This window comes from Cucumis melo, chromosome 12 (assembly GCF_025177605.1).
Source record: "Cucumis melo cultivar AY chromosome 12, USDA_Cmelo_AY_1.0, whole genome shotgun sequence".
Classification (NCBI taxonomy): domain Eukaryota; kingdom Viridiplantae; phylum Streptophyta; class Magnoliopsida; order Cucurbitales; family Cucurbitaceae; genus Cucumis; species Cucumis melo.
In genome coordinates this window covers 22,905,571-22,922,682 of record NC_066868.1, presented here as the reverse complement: position 1 = coordinate 22,922,682, position 17,112 = coordinate 22,905,571, and the positions used below count along the sequence as shown (strand labels likewise).

At 28.2% G+C, this 17,112-nt stretch overlaps 2 protein-coding genes across 2 annotated transcripts; one reads left to right on the top strand and one right to left on the bottom strand.

Moving 5' to 3' along the window:
- Nucleotides 1-1,287: 1,287 nt before the first annotated feature.
- Nucleotides 1,288-5,935, top strand: LOC103487219 (agamous-like MADS-box protein MADS1). The gene is made up of 8 exons (XM_008445472.3): nucleotides 1,288-1,417; nucleotides 1,519-1,786; nucleotides 3,062-3,143; nucleotides 3,238-3,299; nucleotides 3,412-3,511; nucleotides 3,621-3,662; nucleotides 5,305-5,346; nucleotides 5,554-5,935. The coding sequence occupies exons 2-8, from the start codon at nucleotides 1,533-1,535 to the stop codon at nucleotides 5,740-5,742; spliced, it is 771 nt and encodes a 256-aa protein (XP_008443694.1). The 5' UTR covers nucleotides 1,288-1,417; nucleotides 1,519-1,532; the 3' UTR covers nucleotides 5,743-5,935.
- Nucleotides 5,936-7,538: 1,603 nt separating this feature from the next.
- LOC103487231 (GDSL esterase/lipase At5g45670-like) lies at nucleotides 7,539-10,574 on the bottom strand. The gene is made up of 5 exons (XM_008445482.3): nucleotides 10,269-10,574; nucleotides 8,989-9,113; nucleotides 8,534-8,779; nucleotides 8,094-8,349; nucleotides 7,539-8,010 (listed from the first exon to the last, which is right to left on the bottom strand). The coding sequence occupies exons 1-5, from the start codon at nucleotides 10,540-10,542 to the stop codon at nucleotides 7,787-7,789; spliced, it is 1,125 nt and encodes a 374-aa protein (XP_008443704.2). The 5' UTR covers nucleotides 10,543-10,574; the 3' UTR covers nucleotides 7,539-7,786.
- Nucleotides 10,575-17,112: the final 6,538 nt, after the last annotated feature.

Here is a 17,112-nt window from a genome sequence, read left to right as displayed (position 1 = left end):
CCTATTTTCTTTTTGTTTAGTTTTAGTTTAAATTGTTCTTCCTATATTTTTTAAACTTAATTACAAATATCATCTACATTTTTTTGTGTTCTTTTAGGATGGAACACCCTTTCGCTATTTTTTTTTTAGCAAGAAACAACAAAGATTTTCGTGCATATTCATCTTCAAAGTGAGATATCACACATAAAACTCCTAATATATTAATAAGATAAGAGTGGTACAAAGTCGAGGATAGGGGCTAGAGTGAAGCCCATTACCGACCGCTTATTTAATGAAAGCTTGTAAATAGGGAGTTTTTTATCCGATTGTAATTTGACAGCAGTTTGTTTCTACAAGACCACAAATCGATAAAATTACATGCATTTCTTCCCATATGTTGATTGTCGAATTTTATTTTTCCCTAAAAATTCTATTGTTTCTCTCCTTTCATACTGACCAAAGAACTACGACTCCACCGCTGTGCTTCATGACAATTTCACCACTTGTGAGCTTGAGAGAGCATAATGATGCACTACGTTATTTAAGATACACTACTTTTTTTTCTTTTGGTCGATGTATGAGATAAGGCATAACTTTTAAGATCGAAATGGATAATACGATGTATATGTATATACCAATTATTAGGAACATATACTATATCAACATTGGAGATGTAAGTATAGGTAGAGAGGATAGTGATGTTTGAGTATTTAACGATAAGCACATCCATAATCAATTTTGATTCCACAATTTCCAAATTTCCAAGATATAAATGCCCAAAAGAAATCAATAATTACATCTCAAACCCTACAATTATTGAAAGGAGAAAAAAATAATTAAGGAAAATTATCTTGTTACTTCCTAAACATCTAACAATAGGTGCACTTTAATCTCTAGCGATTTTCATAATCTACTACTCTTTTCTAAACTTACTTTTCAAATCACTTTCTAATTTCAAAAACCATATAATTATTTAACGACCCTTTTTACATTTTTGTTTTTTAATTCAATAACTAAAATGCACATTTTACAAAGAAAAATTATTGTAAATAGATAAAGAAAAATGAAACGGTAGCAAAATAAACCAAAACATTTACAAAATATTTAAATGTCTATAATATAAAATTTTACTATATTTTTATCAATTTTGTCATTTACAACGATTTTCTAACTTTTAAAAATTCAAATCCGCTTTCTTCATTTTTCGAGTCAAATCGGTCAAAAAGGTGAATATGGTGAATATGGAGGAAATTAAGATACGTACAAACCGTCGTATATCATCGAAGCTTAAAAAGAAGAAAATTAATTTTATTTTTTCAAATGTCGAGGGTATAGTAGTAATACACAAATGGAATCCAAAAAGGTTATTATTTCCGATATATAAATATACCCTAAAAAACTCTCTCTTTTTCTATATCGTTTCTCTCAGTTTCCTCAGGTAATGAATTGGATCAAAACATAACTAAAATCCTATTTGGGTAGCGAAGAAATCGATAAAGTTTAGATTTTTTATTTTCTTTTTGTTCATGTGTTTTGCAGGAAAAGAAAAGAAAATGAGTTGTTATGAGGAAGAAGATGAAGAATCAGGAGTAGTAGGATTAAGAAAATCATCATCATCATCAAGAACAGGAAGAGGAAAGATTGAAATAAAGAGAATAGAAAATACAACAAATCGTCAAGTTACTTTCTGTAAACGAAGAAATGGTTTGCTTAAGAAAGCTTATGAACTCTCTGTCCTTTGTGATGCTGAGGTTGCTCTTATCGTCTTCTCCTCCCGTGGTCGTCTCTATGAATATGCTAACAACAGGTCTCATCTCTCTCCATACTCTTCATCTCTTGGATGATATGATATCAAATTTATTTTCACTTGTCTGTTTAAAGTTTTAGGGTCAGTCAATCAATCAATGATTCAAGAGTTTCTACACATAGGAATAATTAAAATACTATAGTTTGAAAAAAGCATTTTAATTAACAATGTTTTGAAGTGTAAACTATAATACTTTTTATTATTAATCTCAAAGTTTGATGGTGGATTGCCAATAATCCACGTAATTAGGAAAATAAATCATAATCAAGCAATTTGGAGAGAAATTTTGTTTGAAAACTTCACTGTTAGGGTTTGATCTTCAGCATACCTCAGCGAATCTTTGATTACGTCATAAAATGTATTATTTCTTTCTGTTATATGAATATGAACTTCTGCTTTTTCTTTTTCTTTTCTTTCCTTTGTCATTATTCTTTAGATGCTTTTTTTTCTAATTATTATTACTTTATTAAACCTCTCACCTTTATCTTCTCTATTTAAATTTTTTTAATAAAATTTAAGGTTTATTTTTATTTCATTTTGATATATACAAATTTAGTTAGTGTCACTAATATATGATATAAATTAGAATAATCTTTCATCTTTACAAAATATAATTATGAAACATGTTCACATATAGTAATTTTCTTTTACATGAAAATTATGATTTACTTAACAAATTCCATAAATTTTAGCCCAACGTGGAAGTTCAGCATTGCATTTAAAGCTTTAAATCAGATTAGAACCTCAAAAACAACTAAAATGAAACAATCAGTTTGCCATTAGTTTTTTCTATTATTGATTGAAAGAAAAAGAGAAAAACACATGAAACTTAAAAATAGAAATAAAAAAGTAACATTTTTGTTTCATTAATTTAAAGCATCATTAAAACAAACAAAGCAATAATGAAGAAACTTGAAGCAGTGAAAAGATATAGGATAGTTTGAAGAAAGATTTGAGAGAGAGAGAGAGAGATAAAATGAGAAGCTTTAAGCAAGCAGCTGCAGGTTTCTGGGCATTGCTATAATAATGAAAACTAAAATAAATGTAGGTTTGACTTTCATGGATTTTGATTCAATGACCATACTTTGAAGAAGTTCATTAATTTGGTTTATATCATTTTAAAATAATCATCAATATAGTAATTTATAGGGAACCCAAACACATACAATTTCGTGACACAAAGGAGAAAGTCTCTAATGCTTCATTCTGCCTGATACCATTCGTATCACAATTACATTTTTTTTCTTCTAAAATCTTTTGTTTGGGGAATTGAAGTGTTAGGGCTACGATTTCGAGGTACAAAAAGGCATATTCGGATCCCTCCACCGCCATGTCCGTTTCAGAAGCCAATACTCAGGTGAGCTATAGCTCTCCACATTTTTAGGGTTTCATTCTAAATTGTAAAATTGTAAATTGTAAATTCCTCCTTCGATCTCTTCTGTTTGTTTCAGTTCTACCAGCAAGAATCAGCCAAATTAAGAGCTCAAATCGGAAATTTGCAAAACCTTAACAGGTAATTCATACAAATAAATTAATTTCTGTGTTCTATATTTGAATTTGAATGGATGATGATGAGGATAATTATTGTGTGTGTGAATGGTTGGAAATAATAAATTTGATTGAAGGCATTTGTTGGGGGAATCCATTAGTTCGTTATCCGTTAAAGATTTGAAAAGCCTAGAGGTCAAATTGGAGAAAGGACTTAGCCGAATTCGATCCAGAAAGGTTAATTTTCATTCTTAATTTAGAACACATTTTGGTAATTGATTAATTAATCTGCTAGATTTTAATTTCATTAATTACATAATTTGTTGTTTTTGTTTTTGTGTTCCAGAATGAGCTTCTGTTTTCGGAGATTGAATACATGCAAAAACGGGTATAACCATTTTGTTCTTTCTACTAATTACTTCAATTTAAACATATATATATATCATTTTTGTTTGAAAGTTAAAAAACATTCTTAATCCCTAAACTTAACCATTTATAATTTATTTTTATAATTATTTTAATTTAGAGTTACGGATTAGTAACTAATTGAATTTTCTATTTCAGAAATAAGTAGGGTAAAGATTTATATTTCTTTAATAAAATTCATGTTTGATATATGATTATATATATACACACACATAACCAAAATAAAATTCAAAACATATATAATTATTTTATTAATAACTTAATGACATTTGTCATTTTTGTTGAAACATTTAAGATTTAAAAAAAAGTTGGGTAGGACTAACCAACAATATTTTACATACAAAATTAATAAATAGTCATTTTGAGAGTGATTCTTGGTCAATCAACAATAACTGTAACTTCTCCTAAATCAATTTGAAATGATTTTATGTTTTTTTACGATTGATTTTAGTTCACACCAAAACACCATGATTTGATTAAAAAGCTATTTTGGCAAGTAAAATACATTAATTAAATTTTAATCAATATTTAAATTCAATTAGTTACTTAACTAATTTCCTTCCAAAGGTTAAAGTCTTACATGTATATAAAAAAATAACTAAATTTCTTCTAATTATTAATTATCTAAAATTAACCATTAATTTAATTAATTAGATTATACAATGAATCTAATAAAATAATTAAGAAACAATTTGATTAGTAATAAAAACAAAGAGTTGAGTTGATTTGATAATGATTGAGGGAAAGTTATTGGGATAGTTGTCACGAATAACGTGAAAAATGTGAGTTGGTGAATCAAACATGAGATTGGTCTTTTTTAGCCCTCCAACCTAATTCTCACAAATTATTTAAGTTATCAGTTCACATTAAAATAAGAAAATAAGAGAGAATCAAAATGTTTTTTTTTTTTTTTGAAAAAAAATTAATATACTGTGAAATGAAGATTTTAAAATTGAAATTTTATTGATTAGATGGACATCCTTTTAATTTGAAAATTTAAAAATAAAAATAGATATAATATATATATATATATATATATATATATATATATATATATATATATATATATATATATATATATATATATATATATATATATATATATATATCATTTTCAATTTACTCTAAATCTAAAATTTTAATTTCAATCGTTATAAGATTTTATAGTTTCTAAAAAATGTATTTGGTTTTATTTTAAAAATAACTCAAAAATTAAAATATTTTCCAACCACTCAAAATAATTTAAAATACTTTTAAAATTTTATTTTAAATAAATTTTATCAAAAGAATTTAAATAATATAATCAACTCTTAAAAAAAAAGTATGTTTTTATTCTAATTTCATTATAACTATTTTTCTTTGACGAATAATAGAATCTTCTAAGGTCATGCCAAATATTAATAAAAGTTATATGAATTAAGATTTTAATATCTAAAAAACACATGATTGAATGAAAAGTAGAAACAATTACATTTTATTTTGAAAGATTAGAATAAAGATTTGAGATTAGATGTAATAAGAGGTATTTGTATTAACATGTTAAACCGTTTAATTTGAGTTTAGTGTGAAAGATTATAAATGTAATTATTTTGAAATAAATATAGGAAATTGAACTGCACACTAACAACCAGCTGATACGAGCAAAGGTATGGACCTCTTTTCACCTTATCTCTCTCTATTCAAATAACATATTCTTCAATTTCAACTATGCTTTCTCATCAAAATACAGTACTTCTGTATATAGTGCACCAAAAAAAAAAAAAAAAGCTTGTTTTGTTTACACCTTGCATCTAAGCTGGAGAAGACTATTGCACTTTAAAAGACAGTGGCTAAGTGTGTATGCGAATTTGCAGATAGCAGAGACAGAGAGAAGCCAACAAAACAGAAATGCAAGTAATAATGGAATAGCAGCAACAGGAGGAAGAGGAGATGAAGGATCAATGGCTACAAATTTAGAGGTCAATAATCATCATCATCAATATGACTCAACAAACTACTTTGATCCCCATCATAATCACCCTATATCTCTCCAACTTGTGTAAGTAAAGTTCCTTTCTTCATATGCCGTATAACATACATATATCTTTATATGTTTTATATAGTTCAAGTATACTTTAAAAGGATGGCCGGCATATAAACGATTAACCAATGCTGGATATTTATGTTTGGTATCGTAGCACTTTGTATTTTTCAACTCTTTTGTGAAAGTTAAGAATGTGCTCCATTTGTCATTTCTATCCTCTCCATATCATAACATCATCAGACCATGTTTTTGTTTTGGTTCTGTGATCTCTCTATATTATATATTATTATATGTTAGACTTTCATGGTTTAACATATATTAATATGGATTGATTTGAGAAAATAAATGTTTTTTTAATAACTCATTTTTATTTAAACCCTTTTGATAAAAATGATTTAGTTAAAGTTACACTTTAAAATCTGTTTTCTTGGGTTGTCAAGCATTTTAACTTTTTTTCTAAAATGATTTTTTAAAAGAAAAAATTTAAACACACCTTTGAAGAATAATGTGGGTTGTTTAGGGAGGATGATAAGTAGAAAATTTCATCCACTCTAGTTGAAATGAGGGTCAATAAATGAGTTAATTAGTATGCAGCTAAAGAAAAGCAACACGAAATGAATAGGTATTTGAATTTACTCACAATTAAAACTTGTTTTTAGAATGTAAGAGTCTCATTATTGAGGGTTTTAGAGTTTCCAAATTAAAATATATATATAGGTATGTTATAAAAAAAAAAGCTAAATTATATATAATAAAATGATCGTGTCAAAAACATTTTTAAACTTTCTAACTATTTAAAAAATATTCTTAAACTTTTTGAAAAAAAGGTTTAAAGTTTTGTTTCAAAAATATTCTTGAACTATTAAAAAGTTGCATAAATATTTTTAAACATACAAAAAAATTAAAAAATATTCTCATTAATTTAATTTTTGCACCAAATTTCTTAGCTTTCAAAATAAAAACCAAAATTTCAAGTTAAAAGTATAGTTTTGAATTTCCATGGATATTTCTATCGATGTTTTCACATTTTCATGGATTTGATATCAACAGAAGAGGTAAATCGATATTTTCATTACATCATAAAAAGGTCCACAAATAAACATGAAAATGTATGTAATATAAATTTAACATAAATAATACACATGTTTACTTATTTGAAAATAATAAAATATTTATTTACTAATTCAAAATTATTTTTTAAATTTGTTCTTATAACATTTCAAAAAATTTCATCGAAATTGAAATTGACGTAAAAAGTTGATATCTCAAACCTCGATTAAAACATAAAATCTCAAATCCCCTTAACATATACTAAAACAAAAAATAGTTAAATAAGAAAAACTTCACACTGATAAATCTTTCGGTATTTATAGTCAAATACTTTTTTTCTATTTTGACAATTAATAATATGTTAATAACAACTATCGAAATTGTCTGTGTTCAAGGTCTATCATTGTGTGTTAATAGTTAAATAAATTTAAAGTTATCCGTATAATATTTAGATAAATGAGAATATTTCATAATTTTTATTTAAGCTCAATTAGATTTTTGAAACTTTTGAATAGTTCCAAATTATTTTTTAAACAAAACTTTAACGACTTCTATCTAACACCAACAGTAAGCCTATTTTTGAATCTCTTTTGAAAGTTCATGACATGTTTAAAATTTTTAAAAGTTTAGAGATATTTTTTACTCAAACACTTGAAGTGCAACTTTTGTAATTTAGCCTAAAAAACACACACAAAATGCTTAGGCATCTTTCCCTTTTCCACATAAATTGAATTTGATTTTTCCTAATGAAAAAAAAAAACACTATTGAACGATAATTGCTCTCTACATTGAAACATTAGAAAAACAACAATTTAATTACTAGCAATTGTAGACAGCAATTACAATACAATAATACAGACACCAAAAGACAGAAACACCCAAACTCAATGAACAATAATTAAAAAAAAAAAAAATCCTAATGAAAAAGAAGTGTATATATATGTTTATAAATTTTTATATATAAACCCTTTAACTTACTATAAAATCCATAACATAATACCCTCAAACCACTCTTAGAGTTGTGCGAGACGACGAATATCGACCGGGTATGCATCAGTTGGTCGTTGAGCACTGTAAGCTCTCCGACCTACGACCGTGTTCCCTGCTTCCGTTGGATGAAATGCATCCCAAAATAGATACTCATCCCTGTTTGAGCACGGCGTTTGAAATGGTAGACATGTAATTTGGCCATTGTTTCTTCCTACTCCACAACACCCAGTATTGACAACCCTAAAACCTGATAAAGCAATCAATATTAGGACATCGAAAAAGTTAATTTCAAGGTTAGAGATTTGAAATTCGAAAAAAAGAGATGTTTACCGAAGGCTGATGGATTGTCAATGACATCTTGGAAAATGCCAAAAGAATCGATGTAGATAAATTTTGCATCAGCTTGGTTGTTGTTGAATTGATCAACTAATGATTTCAGGCCAGCATTGAATATTTGATTGGCTGAGTTTATCCTTTGAACACAAGTTCTTCCATCTGGGCTGTTTTGAGCCAACTCATTTGGACTACAACCAATCTGACCAATTCCAAATAGCACGAACTTCCTTGCTCCATAGTTGTATAAAAGCTACAAACAGAAAACCACCATTTTTTAGGCCTAACATTTGTGAGGTTTTAGCAAAATGATATGAAAACTATTCTATCAAATTGGAATTAGAAACCCATTTGGAATGATTAGAACTCCTAATTCGCCGTCACTAAAACTTCCAAGTCGATTCAATTCTAAAGAGAGGGAAAGTGTAGGGAGTTACCCTAAGTTGTTCAGCATACTGTTGAATGAGGTTTTCAGAATATTGTTGAGGTGTATATTGGTTGCCTGTTGAGTAAAATTGGGGCATGAAGTAATTGTTGAGATAGTCATTGCTTCCCAATCCTATTGAGTAAATGCATTTACTTAGATACTCAGCAGCTGAGTCTTCATCTCCAAGCAAATCTACAACTTGAGATACTGTGTTTTGGTAATTCTCCACCTGTCCACTAAAGCTTATTCGTCCTCCCTATTAAATTTACAACGCGTTACTGTCTCGAAAAACCAACCTTGTTTAGCTCATTTTTCAATGGCTTAACATTTGATGAGATTGTAGAATATGAAATTTTCCTTTATTTTTGTCGATATTTTCTAACAATTTTATCATCTATAATAAATTTTCTTTTTTTCTTTTCAATTAGTTGAGAAAATTTTAATGAAAAAAATTGAAAATTATACCAACTGACGACCAGTTTCTTCTCTGATTCCAGCGGCAGCGGAAGCATAATTGACACCTCTCAGTATATCTCGACCTCTTGCAGTGGCATACGGTGGAATATAATCATCAAATCCTAATAACTCCGCTGCATAAATGATAAAGAGATTGTCATTGCAAAATATAGTAAATAAGTTCAAAATATTAACACAATATAACAATATATTTTTAAAAAATATATGTTATAAACCTGATTATTATTCTTAATTAAAATTACTATCTATTATATAGTTATTTAGTTTTTTTTTAATTAATCCACAATATTGAAAAAAAAAAGACCTTAAGAAATAAAATATTACAAAAATGTCAATTATATAAAAAGTTTTAGAGGAAGGAAGCATCATATATAATTAATTTTTGGGAATTAATATGCAACATGTGCATTTAATTTAAAGTGAGACAGCCACACACTTCAAAACAAAATCAATTATTATAACCTATTAAATGCAAACTTCTAATTTCTTAAATTTCAACATTTTCTTTTTCAAGAAAACTAAAACATCAAACTTGAAGTTTACATTATAATTTCAAATTATATATATATATATATATATATATATATATATATATATATATATATATATATATATATATATATATATATATGTATGTATGTATGTATAAACCCAAAAAACCATGTCTGCCATACTTGACTCCCAAAACGACTTAATTTTAAACTTCAAAATTGGAAGCTCTATCTAATGATCTAATTTTAATAATTTTTTTTATTTCAATAAATCAAACTTCAAGTTTACATTGTTGATTTTTAGAAGAAAAATATTATCAATTAGCAAATTTACTATAAATTTCAAAAAGATATTCACATATTGCTTGTACTTCTTGCATGAAAAGTATTTTATCATTATAGAGACTCAATTTAAGATATAATAAAACTTCAAAACATGAAGATGACCAAAATAATATTTTTAACAAAAAAAAAAAAAAAGAAAAAGAAATCTCTTCTTTCAAAACTACGAATATCACCACCCTCAACGTTTCAAAATCTCCAGACCGGAAATCATTCAAAACTTCAAACAAATATTAAGCCTGAAACACAACAATGTGGCATGCATGAATTAATTAAGTAAAGATCTCACTGTTTTACATTATTTCAACTCTCGATTTTGTTCGACATTCCGAAAAAAGAAAACCCCAGAAAGTAGTATACTGTTGGGTAATTGAATTTAAAAATTTATATCCATGCATGATGATGAGACAGAGAGAAATAATATGTTTTATTTACCAATAACATCAACAGTGGTTTTGCCATTGGAGAATCTTCCAGTAGGTCCACCAAAATCAATCCCATAAGGCAAATAATCAGCTCTTGCTAAAGATTGAAGCTGATTATTGTTCCCATTATCCACCAACGAATCTCCAAATATGAAATAGCATGGCACTTGTTGCGCCCCCGCCCCACTCCACACCGCCGCCGTCACCACCACCGCCGCCGCCCATATCGCCGCTATAATATGACTTCTTCCCTCCATTTTCGATACCAAAGAAAAAAGTCTCATATATATTTTATTTATTTCTTTATTTATGGGGCAAGGAGAAAACGTTGAAATGAATGTGGGTTTATATAATGGAGAAAAAAAAAATAAAATAATTCGAATTTTTATTTTGGGCAGTTGAAGGAGGAAGGTTAGAGGCATTTATTTCACGCGGATATAATGTGTGAGATTGAGACATAACACTTAACTATGTGACTTCATTTTGACAAACAAGAATAGGGCCCTCTCTTTCTCTATATATACTTTTTCAATTCACAAAATTCTACGATTCATCTCTTAAGTATATATTAAGGTTTTTTTTTACTATTACCTTACTCTCTCTAACTTTTGATTTTTATCCATTTCGTCTTTACACTTTGTGGTTTGTTATAATTATGATATTCTTGATCAAATTATGATATTCTAGGCCTTTAATTCGATCCATTAATCTTTGTTTGTTGTTTGTTAATTATTGATGTAATTATAATTTGTGAAAATGTTACCTTCGCTTTTGTTGGTACCAAATGAAATTGATTGAACTAAAAGTTTAGAGGGTAACCGAACAATTTAAGTAGAGGATATTAATCAAATTAAGAATCTAAGAGTGTGATTGGAGTAGCCGATCTACGCTTTTTTTCAAATTATAATTCTAGTTCCATAGCTATAAATGTTTCGGCTTTTGTTTAATAGGGTTTATCTCTAGCCTTTACACCTTGTTTCATGTACTGAATTCTTATTTCTATTAATGAAGCGGGGTCCTAAGGAATGTCTACCTAGTAGAGATGTTCGGTGCATCCAACTGATTCACTTTTTCTTTAAGAAAAAGTGTGATTGTAAATAAAACAATTATTACTCGATTATGTGTTCCATTTTTCTTAAAATTATGATGGTTGGGTCATGAATTTCTAAAGAAGTTTTGTTTTTTCAATTGTGTCCAGTAGAGACCTAATATATGACAATGTGGCACAATAAATATAATTAATCTAAATGGATTTTAATTGAAGTTATGTGATAGATTAAAGTTTTAAAAGTAAAGAAATTAAAAGAAAAAGAAAACAAAGTAACAACGATATAAATTTTTTCTAGTACAACAACTGTTTTGTAGAAGATCGAACGTCAATTAGTTTAAGAGTGTGTATATTAGAAAAATACTTTCTTATAATTGTCGAGTTTCATGTCTATTTCACATCTAGTTGTCCTACTTTTTGATGTGAAGTTATTTTCTTTGTTGCTTTTATCAACTTGTAACTTTAGCATTTAAAGTATAAGTAAGAGTCTCGATCAAAATTAAAATAAATATTATACGTCGAGTCTATTTTAATTATATCTTCATTCAATAACTATTTTGTTTTTCATTTGTTAAAATTATACCCATTTTTTTTATATATAACTTCTTATTTTTTGTGATTTACATGTTTATTTTAAGTTAGTATGTGATAATTTGTTAATGGAAGTTCAAAGACAAGACTTTGGTTTGAATTTTGAAAACAATTCTAAAATACGTATATTTTATAACCTTAATTTTCAAATAAACAAATTTAAGATCCTCGAGAACGTTTTAGTTTTTGAAAATTATGTAACTTTTCTTAAAATTTCTTTATTTTCTAATTATTAAAATTTATTAGTTTTAGAATCCAACTTGATCTTTTAAATATTAATAAAAAATAAATTGCACAGAAAAAGTAGAACCTATGAACTTAATTTTTTTAAATCAAATAATTATAGAAAAAACCTAAATGATTATAAATCAAAGCTACGTATGCATTTATATATGGAGTGAAAAAGAATGTATTATAGACACAATAATTTTAATTAAATAAATGATATCTACAATTACTATTTTTTTCCCATACTCTATAATTTTAGAAACAAACTTTTGTATGTATTGAACTTTAGGATACAAAATAATTAGTTCTTCACTATAATGTTTGGTGTGACATTAGGTATCTCACAACATATAACATGTATATAAAGTATAATAATAATGATAACTCTCCATGCATATATCCAATTATCCCATATCTTGAATTTATTTATACTTTTTGCTTTGATTTTGTGTTGGGGACCATTCACTATACAATTGTCAACACTTCATTAATATACATTACTCAGCTGTGGGGAAATATTAATTTTAGGCAGCTGTGACATTTAATGTGTGTATAAATTTATTATATATTAAAGAAAACTTTGGATTATAGGGTAGGTTTAATTAAATTAATTAACTTAACTCCATTTTTAATCACTATATGCCTTTAACGTGTGTGACCATTTATTTAAGGTAATAATTTGTATGGTTTTGAAGAATGTTATGCTCTAATTGATGAATAGGATCATATATATACTTAATTTAGTCCATTGTTTGAATTTCAAATAAACCCTATTTTAGATTTTTTTATATATATATAAAAAAGAAATTATTTATTTAAAAAAAGTGTGTTGGTATCTTTTAATTCTATAATTTTATCGATAGGGCCAACAATAAAACAATTAAGTTGTGTGATGTGATGTATGCTTCGTCTAAAATCACCCTAAAGTGGTTAATTATTTTGAGTTTGAAATCCTTTTTTCTTTTTTTTTTAGAATCTTTTTACTAAAGAAAACATATACACATTATATAGTTTCTATTTTCAATTCTATTCTAAATTTCAGAATGTTATGTTTTTATTTTGAGGTTTTTTTTTCTTTTTTTTTTTTTTACGTTTTTTAAAGATATTTTTTTAACCAGAAATATCAAATGATAATATCTTAAATTGACCGACACATTCGTACACTATGATCATTGTACCCTCAAGTCAAACGATATTCATATTTAAAATGTTATGACCTTGTTTGGTAGTCATTTAGTTTTTTGTTTTTGGTTTATTAAAATCTATTAAACCTATTTTTACTTCATGTTTTGTAGTGATTTGAACAATTCGCATCTGTTTTAAGTTTTGAATTTTTAATCAAATTTTAAAAATGGTTTTTAAAAGTTTTTTACTTTTTAAAATATTTTTTAGTTTTTTAAACCATCGATAAAAAGTATATAAAAAATGAATAAAAGTTTATAGATTTAATTTTCAAAATAAAATCCAAAAACTAAATAGTTACCAAACAATTCTTTTTGTTTTAAAATTTTGTTTTCGGTTGAGGATCCATAAATATTGTCAATTATAACATTTTATTTATAAATTTAGCATTACCAAAAATGAAAAGGTAATAGTAAAGTATTGAAATTTAAAAGTAAAAGAATAGCACTACCTCATAGCAAAAATATAACATTCTAAATTAAATATAAACATAAGTAGAACATTTTAAAAATCATCGAATAGAAAAATGGTAAAAAAAATAGATCATGTCATTTGACAAAATATCTACACTTCATATAATAGAAAAATGGTAAAAAAATATACCATGTCATTCGACAAAATATCTACACTTCATAAAAAAATGTACATTTTTTAGTGGTTTTATTGCAAGGAATGTAAATAATTTGTCAACTAAAAAAAGAACAAAAATGATGGTAGGTAGTAGCTCAAAAAATGAGGCACCATATGATGTTCGAAAATCTACAAACGTCAAAACATTCTACAAAGTATATACAACAATCTAGATGTCCAACTTCACGAAAATCTAAGTTGCCCACGTCAACGTGAATGATTTCTCCTAAACTCAAAATCACAATATAAAATTAGTGTCGTAAAAAAAAAGTTACAAGAGGAATGCACAGTTATTGGTAAATAAGAATATAAAAAATGAATCGAAATGATAAAGAAAGTAGTTACTATGAGGATCACATGTTTCTCTTATTTAGGTTAATATATAATTACATATAAAAAGAAGTCATATATGATATAATACATGTGAAATTGAAAGAGACGTATTGTTAAATTTAAATAAAAGTTTAGAGGTATAATGAATTGGTATGAAATGAAATCCAAAGAAGTTGAATGGATGGGAGAAAGATGGAAAAGTAATGATAATAAATGAAGGGTTGGTGGTGAAATTGAATGCAATTAGAGGGAAGTCCCAATGGAGTAACATGCAAACACACCAACCTATTGACTATTTATTTAATATACATATATCTCTCTCATTAAACTTTTTTATTTTTTATTTTTTTATTTCAACCCACAAAAATATATCTAATTAATAGTTCTAAACTATGTACACATATTGATTAACCTTTCACATTCAAGTAGTTGATTTGATTAATTAAGTCCATTGAAGAAGAACTTAAGAAGTGAGGCATTTCTTCATGAGGAAATTTTTTAAAGAACATAAATTGAATAACCTTTTTATGAAAGTTTTATCAAAATATCAAAAGTGTACCCTTTAATTTCTTCTTCTTTTTCCCCTTTTTTAATAATTGTTGAACAATTATAGTTTTTTTTTTTTTTTTGTTTCTTTTTCATTATGTCACCTTTTTCTATACAATATATAGAGTTAACCAATGGAATTCTTTGTTTTGAAGTTAATACTACAACAAATTTTGATGTTTAAAGTTATTTTCTATCTTTTTTTCCATAAATCTACAACCTTTCATGCAAAAGATTATAAATTTTTAAAACTTAATTATTTTATAAAGAAAATTTACACTTTCTTTATATTTGATTTTAAAATATAGGAAAATGAACAAAAATGTAACAAAACTTTATATTCTATCAAATAATAAGGGAGATTTTTAAATATAACAAAAAATTGAAACTAGGTACAAAATCTATCAAATTTTCGAAAGCACATCTAATTTTTTTTTCCTATATTTTGGTTTCAATTTTTCACGGTTCATAAGAATTTCTCAAATAATAATATTATATTTTAGAGTAATTTTACATTTTAAAATTATTTAATAATAAAAATCTAACGATATCTATTAGTGTTTATTATCGATAAAAATTGGTTGAATTTTTCGTTTTTTCCATTTTATATTTATAATATTTCTTTATGCTAAATTTGTAATTTACCCACTTTTACTTTTACAATAAAAGCACTTTTGCTTCTCCCATTAATTTTTCCTTATTGCCCTCATGGCCATAAATAAAGTTAATTATCACTTCTACCCCTTTGGCATCAATAAAGATAGAACTTTATTTATTAACTTTTGTCTTAGGTTGTTTTTGTTTTACTTTTTAAAACTTTATTTTAAGTTTCATATGAAAAAGTTAAAATGGAACCATATTTGTTATTTAGATGCTATATGATCCAAAAAAAAAAAGAAAAAAAAACCTCAAGTTTGAATTTTTAAAATGTAAAATTACTCTAATATATATTATTATTTCATGCTCTATCAGGTCATGAAGTATAGTTGTGTAACGCCCAACATTTTTCGGTTTCCTTTGTTATTTTGGACCACTAATAATATTAATATTAAGTGTGGTTATGGGAATTTTAAACTTCTTGGGAGAACCTTGTCTTTTTAATTCTCGAGTAATTAAGGTTGAAAATCTTCATTTGGTTTATGATAATAAGTATTTTTTTGGAAATAATTGGGGAAGTTTTATAAAACTAAGGTTGGTTGGTTAAGGGAGAAATGTGGGGACCAGTTGGGGGTTAATTGGTAAATTCCAAAAGATTTGGAGATATGGTAGGTGGTTATTTCTAATTAATTAAAGGAATTGGAAAAAGAAAAAAAGATAAATTCTCTCTTTAAAGCAGCCTCGGGACGCGCATAAGAAAATCAAAAAAAAAAAAAAAAAAAAGAAAAGAAGAAAGAAAGCATTTAAGCCGCCGCCGCCGCCGAAACCCTAGCCGCCTACCCACGCCACACGCCCAGCCGCGCCGGAGACATCAAACCAAGTCAAGCCACCGCACGCCGAGGATCAGCTACGCACGCCAGTCGTGTTTGCAGCCGGAACCAGCCGCGCCGCGTCGATCCGAGGAAGGGCAGTCAGCCGCGTCGCGACGCCCCGATCCAACGCTGAGGAGCCGCAGCCGATTCCTCAGCCAAGCCGTGTCCGCAACGCCGTCGTTCACACGCCCAGCCACGCCGCGCCGCTTAGATCCGACGCAGCGCAGCCGGAACGTTCGCCAGCCACGCCGCGCCGCTTAGATCCGACGCAGCGCAGCCGGAACGTTCGCCAGCCAGCCGTCGCGCCGACTGAAATCCAGCAGCTAAGCCTCGCGCGCCTCCAGCCGCCGAACCCGAACCCGGAACCGCCCCGCGCCCGCTCGCCCGAACCCGAAACCGAACCCGCGCCCGTGCCCACACGTGCCTAGCTCTCCCCGCGTGCAAGCCGCGCCGCGCCGCCTGCACTGCAAGCCGAGCCGCGCCTCCTTGCTGACGCGAGCCGAGCCGCATCCCCTCCCTGTTGCAAGCCGAGCCGCCCGCGTAGCTTCCTGTACCGAGCCGAGCCGGTCCTGTCTTCTTCCAGCCGAGCCGCCAGGACTAAATTGGCTCCATCCACCTAAATTTTGGTAATCCATTTAATTATTGTGGTTTTTCCGGTAAGACTCCATGCTCGGACGTTAGTTAAATTAAATTGGGTCTAAATTCAATTATTTTTCTCAAGGGACGTCTTGGACCAAGAAATTACTGTAGCGCGGGATTTCTTCAGTAGGGGCTCGAGCACTGCAACCTCCTTCTAGGGTAAGTTATTTCAATTTAGTCTCGAACCG

Bases quoted from the DNA above. Each gene is read 5' to 3' on its own strand.
- LOC103487231 (XM_008445482.3), bottom strand. From the start codon at position 10,542: ATGAGACTTTTTTCTTTGGTATCGAAAATGGAGGGAAGAAGTCATATT. The intron at 9,114-10,268 runs GTAAATAAAACA...TCATTTATGCAG, and splicing joins AACCACTGTTGATGTTATTG to CGGAGTTATTAGGATTTGAT. The intron at 8,780-8,988 runs GTATAATTTTCA...TAAATTTAATAG, and splicing joins AAGAAACTGGTCGTCAGTTG to GGAGGACGAATAAGCTTTAG.
- LOC103487219 (XM_008445472.3), top strand. From the start codon at position 1,533: ATGAGTTGTTATGAGGAAGAAGATGAAGAATCAGGAGTAGTAGGATTA. The intron at 3,300-3,411 runs GTAATTCATACA...ATTTGATTGAAG, and splicing joins AATTTGCAAAACCTTAACAG to GCATTTGTTGGGGGAATCCA. The intron at 5,347-5,553 runs GTATGGACCTCT...GCGAATTTGCAG, and splicing joins ACCAGCTGATACGAGCAAAG to ATAGCAGAGACAGAGAGAAG.